We start from the raw sequence: 15,072 nt of genomic DNA, 5'->3' as shown, positions 1-15,072 counted from the left end.
TACTTCAAGATTTCTATGATTTATATAATAATGATTTTTATACAAGTACTGCATTCGACTATCTGTACATTCTTTACAACCACAACTACCAACAAAAAGGCTCCAGATTTTCACAAAATACTTCAAATAACCCATCAAAAATATAATAATGATTTTCATACATGTTGAACACCCACAAATCTATACATTCTTTACAACCACAACCTCCAATAGAAAACCTCCAAATTTTCTCAAAATACTTCAAAAAACCCATAAACAATGCTTCACAAATTCTCATCATTGCCCGATGGTGTTTGTTGTTTGATAGTACTATATTGGGTTCCAATAACAACATCTTCAACGTTAGTACCAACTTGGGGGGTCGAGACCTCAGCAACTCCAACTTGTTCATCATCAAATATTTTCCTGCAAGTCTAATTTCTAAAATACCAGAAAATACACATCTATTAGAAAGGAAATACACACCTATCCAACATATATACAATTAATAAAAAAAAAAAAAACCGAGTACATGTTTCTTCTTTCTCTTGGTTGCGGCTTTCTCCACAGGTGGAACCTTTCTCTTCGTTGGGGGTCTCCCTTTCCCTCGAACAACGTTAGGGCTTAATATTTTCTTATCCTTATCCACGACGTCATCTCTCTCATTGACCTTGGTTGAACCGGACTCAAATGGTAATCCTTTAAAATTATGTTCAAACTCATCCAAAATTCACATGAATGCATTGACATGGTCATCACTTGGGGATACACACGTCGCTAATTTGAGACATCTTTTAACCATAAGTTCATACCTTCGTGAGTCCGCATTATCCCGCAAGTCATCATAGCTACTTGCGATAAGTGTGTATCTCCTCTTTAAGTCTTCCTCCACCTATCCAAGACGTACATCTCTGGCAACACGTGAATCTTCTTCATTTAACAAACTTTAAAAACATGCCTACAAATAATGCCCCTCATCTCAAATAGTGCACACGTGCATTTGATATCACATTCCTCCTTGTTATAGTAAACTACGCACTGGACGGTTTTGACATGGTCATCCGTGGAAATTTCATCCAATACATCGAAGGTGGAAATACAACCCTGTGTAGTGCCAAGTATGCAATTACAACAAATCATCCCCCACACCTCCTTTTGGACTTCTTTAAACTTGGCATTTGTATACACTGCTTGAAATTGCTTCTCAACGGAATGGAGATACACATGGGATGGTTTGGTTGTACGAATTGAAATCACCTATCATCTCCACTTCCACCTTCTTCCTCAGAGTATTATCAAATTGATTGACAAATTCCTTCAACGTTGTACCAGAATGCACATATCCGTCGAAAAAAGCATTCATGCTTTGAGACCGTTGTGTAGTACTCATACCAGCCCAAAATACACCCTTCAAGTAAGTTGGTACCCAATATGATTTCTCGGTATACAACCCTTGCAGCCACGCATTATCACCAAGGTCAAATTTCTGAATTAGTTCCCCCCACTTGGTATCAAACTCTACACAGGTATGCGAATCATATACGACACTCTGAATGGCAGTCTTCAATCCTGCATTGAATTGGGAGTGGGATCCCAATTTCTCGAGAAGTTTCCGCATGATATGCCATATACAATATCTATGGCGAGTTTCAGGGAATACCATCGCAATGGCACTCTTCATTACACGATCTTGGTCTATTATAATTACTTTTGGAGCCTGACCATTCATGCAGTTCAACCATGCTTGGAACAACCACACAAAAGTACTTGTATCCTTGTTTGAAATCAAGCCAGCCTCTAATAGTATGGATTGCCCATGATGGTTCACCCCAACAAAGGGAGCAAAAGGCATACCGTACCTATTTGTTAGGTACGTCGTATCAAATGTGATCACATCTCCGAAATATTCGTACGCGGCTCGACTATGTGCGTCAGCCCAGAACACATTTCTGACTCGCAACTCTTCATCCACATCCATCACAGAAATAAATCCATCATTCATCTTCCTCATCCTCTTAAAGTAATCACTAAGTGCTTCACCACCTCCTTTACCCAGTCTCAACTGTCTGGCTTTATCAATAAAATTTCAACAATCTTTTTCTTGAAATTCAAGATTCTCGAACCCCCTGCATCAACAACTAGTGCTCCAAAATTTTTATTCATTCGAATACTTGCTCTGTCATTCAAATCGAGCATTCTTTGACTGTATTCATCTAAATACTTGTGACTTCTAAAAAATCTAGACTTCTGTGGGCTGACAGTATTATGATTGTGAGTATTCTCAGCAGTGGTCAAAATCCATACACCATTTTTGTCCAAGTGAGCGTTTAATTTTGCCTTACAGTCCGTTTTAATTGTTGGTCGCGGCTTCGAGATATTACAGTGACTCGGATGGTACTTGCCGCCACGTGCACATCCAATTGTTACATACTTCGGTTTCCCAGATGCATCTCTCTTCGTCCTTTGTGTGATAACACCAAAACCTTGTTATTTGGCATATCGCTTATAATATGCAAGAAGCTCTTTATCAGTGGCGAACTACATACCAGGCTTTGGCTCCTCAACTCGTTCATCATCATCCGATATTTCATTAGTTCCTTCAGCCTCTGCCTCTTTATTTATGTCCGACGAAGTTTCTAAAAATGAAAATGTATGTTTTGTATTAAAATTTATATTATAACATTGGATGTTTACTAATTGAGTTAAAAGTCTAATACCGTTAGTCAGGTGACAACTCTGATCAATCGTGTGTGATGTACCTCTAAATTTTTTTTCAGTTTCAGCACCCAATGGCAATGGCACAATTGATGATTCACTTGGTAGTTGGGGAGTCTTTTCAGATCTTCTTGACTCTTCCGGATTACTCGACAGAGGCTGTAATGAGGCACGATGTTCAAATAAATTCAATGCATAATAAGAAAAAAAAACTAAAAAGGTTTAAAAGGAATATACATGGTAGGTATGTTGAACTTGTGTGGACTTATCTGGATTATTCGACGGAGGGTAGGGCATCGTTGGTGCAAAAGGTGGCATCGACGGTAGCTGTAGTTAGGCACGGTGTTAGAACATCCCAAATGCATATAAGGAAAAAAAAAACTAAAAAAGTTTAAAAAGAATCTACCTGGCTACCCCAAGCACATATATATGGATTTGGATATGCATTTTGAGGCATGATAAATGGTGGGTAGTACGGGTTTCCTGGACCATAATATCCCTATAATACACAAATAAAAAATAGATTTGACTAAATGACAATATTAGACACAACAACATTTCCCAATAACCATTATATTTCATACCTGAGTCGTTGAAATCGATGTAGATGACGTAGGTGGTGTTTCATCTTATTCTTTGTCCATCCCGCTATTTCAACTGAAGATACGGATATTAAATTGTTACCCAACTAAAAAAAAATACAAAGAACATGGTTACCCAACTCAAACTAATATTCTACATACGGCTCTAATCATTTAATTTTGGATTTGAATCCAAAACAAACAAAAAATAGTTCCCACTTTTATACAATGCATCAAAAAAATAGTTCCCACCCTTATACAACGCATCAAAAAAAATTACCTTGCACTAACACCCCAAGTCCCAAGTTTCCAAACAAACTGGAAAATGAAACATATCAAATATATAGACAAAAGAGTAAAAAAATTAATGTAAGGAACTTGCGATAGCCAATTCCAATGCTTACATTTTACATGATGATTATATAGCCAAGTCACAGTTCATAAATTCAATAGGAAGTAGACAAAAAATAAAAGCAAAGAAAAATCCAAACTTTATCTACTGTGATTTTCGGTACTTTTAAGAAAAATCCAAACCATAATCCAAACTTTCCATGTTGAACTGAAATAACCACCTGAGCAAACAAAAACCATACCGTCATTATAGCCTCATTTAAATATTTTTCAAGAAAGAAGAAACTTTAACAATAAAACCCTAGAAAATAATTAGTTGCTAATTGAAAAATTAACTACAATGTTCTCAGCTTCTTCAAGTCCAAATAAAGTTAAGAAAGGCTTTGCAAGATTCACATAAAAAATCATAACCTGAGCAAAGAAAATCACCGAAAACTTTATCTACTTCATCTGAAAAACTTATCTTAAAAGGCAAAGAAAAACACCTGAGCAAAGCGTATAAACCTGTGAACTTGCTAAATATTTTGCCTCTCAAAGATTATAAAACAGAGAAAAAAAAAAATCTTCAGGAGAAGATTTACTAGCAAACAGTGGTGGGTCGGTTGTGGCTTCGGTGGTCCTAGACGGTGTTGGACGTGAAGAGGCCGGAGGAAAAATGTGATGGCAGACGTGAAGAGGAAGAACGTGATGGCAGAGGAAGAATGCGGGGGAGGAAGAAAGCGCGCACGAGGGGGGGGGGGTTGTGGGGGTGGGGAGGAAGAACGTGAGGGGAGGGGGGATTCAAAATGTTTTCCCCTATCTAAATGCACGTTTAGATAGAATTAAAAAAAAAAAAAAGGCCACATCAGAATTTGTGTGCCGTATGTGAGGGAATGGGCAGATGTATAGACTTTCTCGAAGGCGATATGTGAATAATGAATTGAAATAAGATGAATTAAGATGAAAATTAAAACTTAAATAAAATATTGTTAAAATATTATTTATTAATATTATTATTTTTTTGAGATTTAAAAAAGCTAAATTGTTTATTATATTTTATATAGAAATTTAGAAAAATTATAGTGATGAGATGAGATGAAATAAAATACTTTTACTATCTAAATGGAACTAATTGTTTGGTTGCGCTTCTCCAAGCTTCTGAAGGATCAATGACTGATGAATCTAAATGAGCAGCACATTTAGAGACTTCAACACCGAAAGATAGTAGATCAAGTCATTTCCCAGCTTTGGAGGAAAAATCATAAAAGCACTAGGTTTCATTTGGATACAATAAGTGTTTCATCTCATCTTATTATATCTCATTTCATCTCATTATTATAATTTTTTTAAATTCTCACACAAAATATAATAAACAATTCAACTTTTTTAAATTTCAAAATAATAATATTAAAAAATAATATTCTAATAATATTTTATTCAACATTTATCTCAATTCATTTCATTTCAACTCACTATTCAAATGGCAACTAAAAAATAAAAAGGCTGGCAGCACTATGGACAAGGGAGAGTGGGGCGGGAAGGGCAGAAGTAGGAGGAGCCAAAGCACTTCCTTCCCTCTGCCTGATGGTTGGTGGTATTGTATGGGAGTTCAATTCTGCTACAGGTACCCGCCGTTGGGTACCTATTGCGGAATCGGCTGCAGCCTTTATATTATTAAAAAAAAAGGGTACAATTCTGTGTCACTAACTCTGTGTCACTCTCTTCCACTCTAAGGTCGTAGGCAAAATACATAGAAATAAGAAAAACCCTCCACCATGGCTGAGGCTAAAAAGTACATCCTCATCGCAGCCGGGAGCTTGATCTCAGACTTCAAGATCCTCTTCCCCATCCTCAAAACTAGAAGAACCATTGTTTTAGTATATGGGTTCGTGTTTGCTTTTGTTGCTTTCACTGTTTTTTTAGCCTTCAATCCCTCGTCCAACTCTGCCTCTCCTTGGTTCATCAACATTTTTAGTGGTAGTAGTACGGGTTTAGCAAGTGACTCTTACATATCTCAATTCTCTTCTATTTTCTCAAACTTCTTCCCCGACAATTCATCCGCACAACAAAAAGTTGATAACTTTTCTTCTCCTCCACAACTCATAACTCATCTATGATATTTTGCATCTCAGAACTTGTCTTTATCATCTTCATTCATTGGCCAAATGCTTAGATAGCTCATGCATTTTAGCTCGGTTGTTGCAATAAAAGATATTCTCATCGAAAGATTTTAGGTAACATACCAAAAGAAGAAATTCTATTTTTCTTTTTATTCTCTTCCACTTTCTCGGCAACTAAATAGGACATCAAAACCAAAACTATCACAACTAGAGCCTCAAGATTAAAAGACTAACTATAACTCAATGAATTAATTTTCTTACAGAAAGAAAAAAAAAATCTTCATACAGATTAAGGGCTTCTAAAATTCATCAAATCCAAAAAAAACCATATGCAGATGCCAGCTACACATACAGATCGAATAACCAAAACTGCAATATATATCTTAGATAACAGATCGAATAAGCACAAACATATTTTACCAAAAAAATCTAGGAAAGACATGGTTGTCACATAATTTTGAGATTCAGATAAAAAAATAGTCCAATAAAGAACAAAAGCAGGAGAGAGAGAGAGAGAGAGAGAGAGAGAGAGAGAGAGTTGTTGATCTGTGAAAAGTGAAATTCGAAGAGAGATTTATTTTGCGAAGGATTTAGTATTTCCCAGGATGGTCTCGCCATGGTGAAGCTCTTCGTGGGCGGGAAGCAGAGAGGTCGTCTGCTTGTGACGAAGGGGAGTGTTTGCACGAAGGGGAGGATGAGATTTCACAAGTTGAAACGGGAAGTGTTCGCACGAAGGGGAGGCTTGGATTTCACAAGTTGAAACGCAGTGTTTCTTCTGGCATCCACATGGAGGCCTGTGTATGCGAGGGGTACTCCTACTGTGTGCAAATAGTTTTTTTCTTGTAATAATGCCGAAAGCATCATGAGTGTAATACTTGAAGAACATTCCTGACGAGCATGTATTAACTAGTAAAAAAATTAAAATACATAGATAGTCACAACATTAAAATTATGATTACCATATTAACAATGTTCGATGTTTTAACAATAGGACAAAGGAATTAACTACTAATATGGGTGATAATAGCGGCTCATTCCCTCCCATGAGTGACAAAAAGTCCGCCAAACTCCCATCAATATTACTTATTGCATTCACATTATTACTTCATTTTTATCAAGTAAAACACTCGTGATGTTATCGGTATTCTACCTTTTTACTCCTAGTACGATGAGTGCTGCTACTGTGCTGTTTAGGTTTGACCATTGGCCATGCTCCTTAGTGTAAATTATATTTTGTTTTCTTTCAATATTTTTTAAATATTTTATACATTTAAAAAATATCAATAATTGTCATTTTTTTAATTATTAAGAAAAAATTAAAAAATAAAATAAAATAATTGAAAAGTCAAATTGAGAAGACAAACTCATGCAACATAGTATCATATTCCTATTAAGATATCAGAAAAAAATGTGCATTTTATACCATTTTAATTATTAAGTCGAGATATTACATCTTATAATTATTAAAAACTTTATATTAATAGATACACTCCAATTAAAATATATCTTATTTATTTAGGGGTTGTTTGGAAAACTAAACTCATCACATCTTATAATTTCTCATAATTTCTTTCCTAAACATCACTCAATACAAATAGTTTTTAACTTCAAAATTTTAACTTTTTTATGTAATTATTATATAATCATTATAATTTTTTCAAACTTCTAAACAAACACAACAACTAGTACAACTTTTTTAAATTTTAAAAAAAATTATATTAAAAAATTATATTTTAATAATATTTTAATTTTATAATATCTATATTTAATTTTTTCTGTCTACTTTCCCAAAACACAATAAAGCATCTTACTACAAATTATTGTATTACTATTCACAAACCATTCTATTATTATTTATAAAATCTTTATCTCATTCCAGTCTCAAAGCATCCCATTGTAATTTCTTTAAAAAGTCAACTTAAACATCGGGCTCTATTTACTCAAAAATATCGTTTTAACCTTTATTCTCAAGTAAATGTCACAAGTTTTTATTTCTCATCTCTTCTTCATAGAGTTTTCCTTAAAATCGGATGCGGTGGTCTTGGTTGTTTCACACCCACATAGGTATAGGTCACATTGGCACTCCTTATTTTTTAAAGATAGACCTTGCCGCATGGGATTGTAGACCAACTTCAGCCATCTTCTTCTCCATCTTATTTCTCTCGAACTTGTCTCCGCAGTCCTTTACCCTATATCGTCTTCATTTTGCCATAACCACCCAAGACCGATAAGCTCTCCTTGATCTATTTCTCTTGCTCTCTCTCTCTCACTCATATTTTGGTCTTCTAAGATGTTCTTTTCAGTCTCGTCTATCTCTCTATTGCCGGTTAGATTTTCTTTTTGGTGGAAAAATGCCAGGTTGGTTTTAAGATGTCCCACCATCCCGTAGCATTCAATCAAAGGTTTTTTTTTTCATCTTTTTTTCTTTTTTTTTTTTTGACCTTAAAACCTAGATCTCTCTGGATAAACGCAAACGGTTGGCCTTTGAAATGGATCAATTTTGGATCTTTTAAAGAAGATGTTTCAGTGACATCTAAAGGCAGATAGATTCAACTATAGATGCACCTTCTTTCTTATTATTCTAAAAAGAACCTCCTTTGTATTGGAGCTACAATCGTCGTTATGAATTTTTGTGAAGGAAAAATCTTGAGCAGTCTGATTTGGGACAATTAAGGTGGAATACATGTGGAGGGAAACAAGAACAAAGTGCAGCAGTCACTAAATTCAAGGAACGCTGCGATGGAGTAGGTGGTCGGCGACGCCAACAAACACTGGTTGACGTGCTCGGTGTGGAGGGAGTTATGTTTAAAGATTTGAGCACAAATTTCGTGTGGCAAAGCTTATTTAGAAACCAATGTGAGGTTCACATTCAGGACTCGCATTGGGTGGTGTAAAGTCCTACTTTACACCAAATCTTGTTAGAAGGGGCTTTCTCTCTCTCATAATCCAAATACATCATGGGGGATCTGCTACATCATTACGCTTTATTACAAAGATGGATGATAGTTTTACATCATTTCATCCAAAGACCTCTTCATCTTGCGCCCATTTTGCTATTGCATGTTCAAGCCCATTTGCTTCTCTCTGACTCCAACCTACTTGCCAATCTCTATTCCCCTATAGTACCTGTTGACAACGTGTTTCGCACACTGGTCATTGGGCTCAATCACCTATGACCTAAGAAATATGAGGACTCGGGGTTGATGAAATACCTCTGATGCCTAAATTAGTTTTCTGCTCTTTGTAGAGAATTTCAGTACGTGAGAGAATGTAAGAAAACAATTCTAACCTGGTGCTTGACTTTTATACCCATTGCCGAGGTGGTCCTCCATATCCCATGTTAGAGGTGCCTGTCTCTCGTAAGCGACACCATGTTGTCGCCTTTAATGTGGCGTGGCTTCTCCGGTTTGTGTCCTTGCAGCAAGTGGGTGAGTGGGCCACCTTCTATGCATTATGTTAGGGATAGAGGACCCTGTCGTGCAAGTCCGTAAGTACGGTGTGGCTCTGCCACTAAGTGCGTGTGCAGGGTAGTGTCAGAAAAGTCGGCGTCCCATCCTTTCACATCGATTACTTCACGCCCAAGCTTTGGGCCTTAGTCTTCTTTGCCCAGCTTGTGGGCTAACTATGCTTCGATCACTAGGCCTCCCGATACAAGTTTAACCCAGTCCAGTAGGGCGTATAAACATCCCTTCCAATTACCTCGCAAATTCCTGTTACATTTATGCGGTGGAAATTTTCCTTCTCCTTTCTCTCTCTCTCTCTCTCTCTCTCTCTCTCTTAAAGACCCATAATGTTTCATTCTTTAGTAACACACGATGGGTGGGTTGCCCGTTGTGCGCGCTTGTCCGCTTTCCCACGTCGTGTAGCAAAAATTGCAGGATCTGCTCCTTGTCGTTTCACTTCTAGCAACCCGTGTTACTCTCTGGTTTGGGGTAGCCCAGTCGACACAAGTGCCTATTTAAACACACTCCCCATATACTTTCACCTTCCTTTCTTTACATTTTCCCCGTTCTTCGTTACAATCTCCAGACCCTCTTGCGTTTTAGCTTCCCTGCTTCCTTCCCCCTTTAACCATCTCTGACCTTCATTGTTTCCCTGTAATGGCGCCCAAGAACACCTCTCATTTTGTGTCTCGGGGCTCATGTTTGTCCCGTCCATAAGGACCTTCCAAGGTTCCCAGGGTCTGGGTCCTCCTAAGATTCGTGGTGACTCTCAATTCTTTGAGGGGTACCATTGGGCCTTTATTATTTCCTCCACCGACCTAAGGTCATTGAAGTCTTCTTTTCGGGTGCCTGACTCCACAGATTTAGAGATTCCTCCAGCTCGCCAAGGGGCAGTCGATTCGAAGGGCTTTGCCGAGAAGGTGGCATTGTGTCCTTCGATGTTCTCCAACATATTGTGGCTTCCTTTTTGCCACCTTGTCTGAGAAGTTTTGGACTACCTCCGACTGGCCCCATCGCAGCTTCACCCTCACACATGGAGGATTTTGATGTTCTATTGCATCGTTTGGTGAATTGTCTTGGGGACCACGGGAGATGATTACTTGGACCTTACCGCCATGGAGTTTCTCTTTATGCAAGGGGTGCGGAGACTTGACGAAAACCTGTGTAGCTTCCGTTCCTGACCAGGATATAGGGTTGCCCACCTAGAAACTCACTTCTCTCTTGTGAAGGATTGGTTCAAACAGTTCTTCTTCATGTCAGGTCAAGGTTGGGAGTTTCTTGCAAGAGAGGATGCCCGCCTCGAGTTTCCCGTCAGTGCCGTTTAAGGTGTCATGCCGAACGACAAGAAAATTTGCATGACATTAACTGGGCAGGAGCAAGCTAGGTTGGTAGCAATTTATGCTTGGGTGGAGACATACGAGGAGGAAGTCCATACCGATACCTTGCTAACTAGAACTAACGTTGATCAATTCCTGGTGTCCCTAAATCGATCTTGCTTCCATTGTTGACGCATCCCTCGAGGAGGGGGGTGGGTGGTCAGCTACTTCTTGGGATTGAAAAAAGGCATTCAGTCCTCTCTTAGAAGCAAAAGGGAAGATCAGGGGCCTACCTTGGGTCGTGCGGGCAGATCCCGACTTCCCACTTCATCGCAACCAATGTTCCCTTCTTCTACCCTGCCTGGCAACGTTAGGCCGACGAAGATCCTTAGCCGAAGGGAGGAGCTCAAGATGGCCTTCCTTGATCCTGCTCCAAGGGAATCTCACATCGCTATCATGCTGCACTGTAGATGGCTCTCTCCCCGAACGTCGATGCTAATGTGCATGTTGTAGATTTCGATATAGTAGCTGATGTTAAGGTGTTGTCGACTCTGGGAAATGGCAAGGACATACATTCCCATTCCATAGGGTCGTGAGGACTGGTTCAGGATTTGATAGAGCTCGAGTCGAGGCCATCAGTCGGGAAGCCGACAAACTCAAGGATTTCTTTTCCTCAGTAAGGAATTTTCATCATTATTTGATATAGTCTTCCATATTCCCTTTCCTCAACTTGTGTTTCACTTTGTCTAACTTTGTTTGGCTTGCTAGGGAGTAAATTAGTTAGCCACCCTAATTGTGGACAAGAGGGGAGAGCTAGAAGATGAGGTTTGGGCACTACAATCTCTTTCCATCTTCACTTGCATGGAGGTTTGCAAGGTGAACTGGAAGCGGAAGGAAGTTGAGGAGACTTTCGTCCAACTATACTCCAGCTGAAAACGGAAGAAGAAGAAGATTGACAGGCTTTGCTAGGAGAAGGCTTCCTCCAAGACGATTTAGCTAAATCTCAGGAAGAGGCCGGCCAGCGCCTCCTCGAGATCAAGCTTCTGGGGGAGGAGTAGGATACCTTGGGTGATCTGTGGGACCATTAAAAGGAGGAGTTGGAGTGGCTTAGGAAATCGTGTCACAATCTCGAGGGTGAGAAGGATAGGCTGGTCAAGCAGCAAAACTTGGATGCAAGGTCAAACAACTAGCTGCAGAAGACCTACTTGGACCTCACCAAGTCTTGGAAGCACAAGTTGACCCTCCTAGATTCTTGGGTCAAGCAAGTCAAGACCTTGGAGTTTGAATTGGCTTCGGCCAGGGGTGAGTTGTAGTCGAGAGATCTACAGGTGGAAGCTTTGGAGTCTGGGTTAGCTACCTATTAAGAAGAGATTGTCTCTCGGGACTTGGAGGTCGAAGCCTTACGGTCTAAGTTAGCCGACTCTCAAGGGGAAGTCACCCATCTTTCTATGTAGATGTTGACGATGAAGAGCTTCCATAGCCGGGCTTGGGGTTGCGACTGCAAAGAGGACCTGAACAGGGTGAGGGACGACTTGCTAGAGAAATGCTAGACCGACCTGAGGACTCTCAACCTGATGTCTCTCTAGCTGGACCATCAAGCGCTAAAATTCGCCAACTCCCTGGGGAAGGACCAGATGCCCAACGCTTTCTCAGAAACAACTCTGGGCTCTTGAATGTATATTTTTGTTTTATTTTTGTAAATGAAGATTTTTTTTTTTTTTTTAATGTATAAAGGTGTTCTTACTTGATTAATTTGTTTCTTCTCTTCCCATTGTTTTCCTCCTTTTGTTTTTATGTGCGAAAAGGTTAAGCAGTCAAATGATTGTCACCGCCTGTTGGGTCACGACCAGTCCAGTGACTCGACTTTTATGGGATATCTTGTGAGACCAAACACATAATACAAGAAAAAAGATAATTTTATTCATGATCTTTCAATATTTGTCAATACATTTTTCGAGTACATTTAAGCAAAGTATTTTTGCAAGTGCTCTGCGTTCCAAGTGTGCGTTACCTCATTTCCCCAGGCGTCTCTAAGTCGATAAGAGCCTGGCCTATTGTTGGTAGTGACGATTAATGGTTCTCTCATCGTGGCCCCAGCTTTCCCTCCCTCTTGCTTGATCGATCCTGTTTGTCTCAACACCAGATTGCCCACTTTGAAGGACCTTAGTCAGACTCTCCTGTTGAAGTAGTGCTCGATCTTTCTTTTGTTAATCTTCATCCTAACCTCAGCTTCTTGTCTCTTTTCTTCCAGTAGGTCTAGTTGTTCTTCCAGTTTTTCATCGTTAAAGCTTTGGTTGAAATGTTGGACCCTGTAGGTTGGCATCTCTAGTTCCACAAGCACCACTGCTTTGCTCCCATAGGTGAGGGTGAAAGCGGTTTCATTTGTTGGTGTTTTTATTGTAGTTCGGTAAGCCCAGAGGACCCCGCAGAGCCCTCCACCCAACTTACTTTCTTATCAGTTAGCTTCTTCTTCAGTATCCTGAGTAACGTCTTGTTGGTCACTTCGACTTGTCCGTTGGCCTACCGGTGTCCTGAGGAGGAGTACTTGAATTTCATTCCTAACTCCGCTTACCAATTGCGGTTGTGGCTTGAATCGAATTATTGTCCATTGTCCAAGATTAGGCTGTGGGGGATGCTGAACCTGTAGATCATGGCCTTACCCAGAAACTGGGTGATATTGTTCGTCGTAATCGTGGCAAGAGCTTCCACCTATACCTACTTGGTAAAGTAATCTACAACGACGATCACCAATCTTCCACCAACCTTACTCGGGGGCAAGGGCCCAACCAGGTCAATTCCCTCACTATGCAAATGGCCACAATGACATGATCGACGTCAATTCCTCTAGTAGGCAATGTGGTATTGGGGCATACAGTTGCCACTTCTGACAATTTTTGACAAATCCTTCAGCGTCTTTGAGGGTGTGTGATCAATAGTACCTTGTCCTTACCAAATTTCTACCTAACGCCTTCTCGCCAGAACGATTTCTGTATTATGTATTGCACCTCTTCCAACGAGACACCTCAAGAAGGGCGTCGAGAAGCCTTGCCTATACATGACCCCATCTACTAGGTTGAAGCGTGCCACCCGATTTTTGACCTTCATTGCTTCCCACTTATAGTCAGGGAGCTCTCCAACATCTAGGTATTTTATCACTTCCAATGCCCATTCCAGTGCTCCAGGTAGTGGAAAGCTATCTTTCGGGTTGACCTTATTCAAGTCAGTGAAGTCAACGCACACTTTCCACTTCCCATTCAATTTTTTCACCAACACCACATTGGACAACCATTTTGGCCATAAGTCAATCAACTTCATTGGATATGGCGGTGCACTTCTCCGCATTGTAGCTTCTACGCTACTGTCAAACTTTATTTGCCTCAAGATTTACATAGAGGGGATGTTCAATTGTTGCATTATTTATCCCAGACATGTCTTCGTGGCTCTAGGCGAACATGTAATAGCCCGCTATAGGCTTTAGGAATCTCGTGAAAGCTCCTTAACTTTTCATGAATCGACCAATTGCGTATTTTTGGAATGTCAGCATAGTTAGAGTTGTCACTCACTATAAGGCCAAAAGTGCAATTTTATTTATTTGAGGTAATTAGAAATGTTAGAATGGGATACAATCTGCGCCATTAGTTTCATTTGAATATTTAAGATTTTATGGTGCAATAATCTCATTATCAGTTTTCGGACAAATGCTTGTTCGAAAATGCGTTTTATTTATTTCAAGGCACTTTGGGGTTGGATTTCGATAAACAAATTGCACAATTAGGTTAGTGTGTATGTTTAGGATTTTATAATGTAAAGTTTATTTTCACTTTTGCTGGATTGAATAGTAACCTCAATAGTAGCACCAAGTGCTGTGTTTTCAAAATCATAGTATGAAATGTCCAAATTAGGTTAGAGAAGTTTTATTTGGACACATGACAAGATCTTAGCCACACTTGGTGAATAGTATTGGACACTTGGCACCAAGAGGAACTATGAGATGGAAATGTGAAACAAATCAAGGTGTAAGATCATGCCACTTAAGCAAAATATTATTCCATCCAACCAACCAAATTGTGCTAAGCCAAAAGAGGGTTTCAACCCTAGTGAAACCCTAAATAATTAGAATCCAATTGAAACCCTAAAAGCTTGGTTGAAACCAAAACCCTAAACAGTTTCCCCAAACTCTTTAGTTTGCCTCCAAATCCTGTTTGACCTGATTTCTAGTATTGTGTTTAATCACTTGATTAAAACATTTCCACATGCTATTAATTCTTCAAATTCATGTTATCACATTATTACCCTTTAAACCTTGAAAATTTGATTGGGCAAAAAAAAATCATATTTGGACTTGATAACATCTCAAATCCTAACCAAACCCCCTTTAAACCCCAAAATGAAGCCCATTTGTTTAAGGCCCATTAGGCCCATGAATTTTGGCCACCTTGGAAAAGTTTCTTGATGAAGTTTCCACCCACTCAAGGCTGACTATCCATTGCCCATGACAGCCCCAAAGTCATGCATGATGTGAAGGCCAAAGGCCACCTCACCACCACCCTTCTCTTGGAAGTTTCCTTGGCTAAAATCCACTTACTAT

At 39.3% G+C, this 15,072-nt stretch overlaps 1 protein-coding gene and 1 long non-coding RNA gene across 2 annotated transcripts; both read right to left on the bottom strand.

Moving 5' to 3' along the window:
* Positions 1-634, bottom strand: LOC121237729. Its single transcript, XR_005934961.1, has 2 exons — positions 512-634; positions 1-413 (listed from the first exon to the last, which is right to left on the bottom strand). It is a non-coding gene; the product is annotated as an uncharacterized LOC121237729 (long non-coding RNA).
* Positions 635-1,183: 549 nt separating this feature from the next.
* LOC121237682 (protein FAR-RED IMPAIRED RESPONSE 1-like) lies at positions 1,184-9,868 on the bottom strand. Its single transcript, XM_041134525.1, has 5 exons — positions 9,725-9,868; positions 3,101-3,193; positions 2,739-2,853; positions 2,526-2,615; positions 1,184-2,049 (listed from the first exon to the last, which is right to left on the bottom strand). Exons 1-5 carry the CDS (start codon positions 9,866-9,868, stop codon positions 1,184-1,186), a joined length of 1,308 nt encoding a protein of 435 aa, XP_040990459.1.
* Positions 9,869-15,072: the final 5,204 nt, after the last annotated feature.

The sequence above is a fragment of the Juglans microcarpa x Juglans regia genome, chromosome 6S (assembly GCF_004785595.1).
Source record: "Juglans microcarpa x Juglans regia isolate MS1-56 chromosome 6S, Jm3101_v1.0, whole genome shotgun sequence".
Lineage (NCBI taxonomy): Eukaryota > Viridiplantae > Streptophyta > Magnoliopsida > Fagales > Juglandaceae > Juglans > Juglans microcarpa x Juglans regia.
The sequence above is the reverse complement of the archived record's forward strand: the minus strand, read 5'-3'. Positions and strand labels throughout refer to the sequence as shown.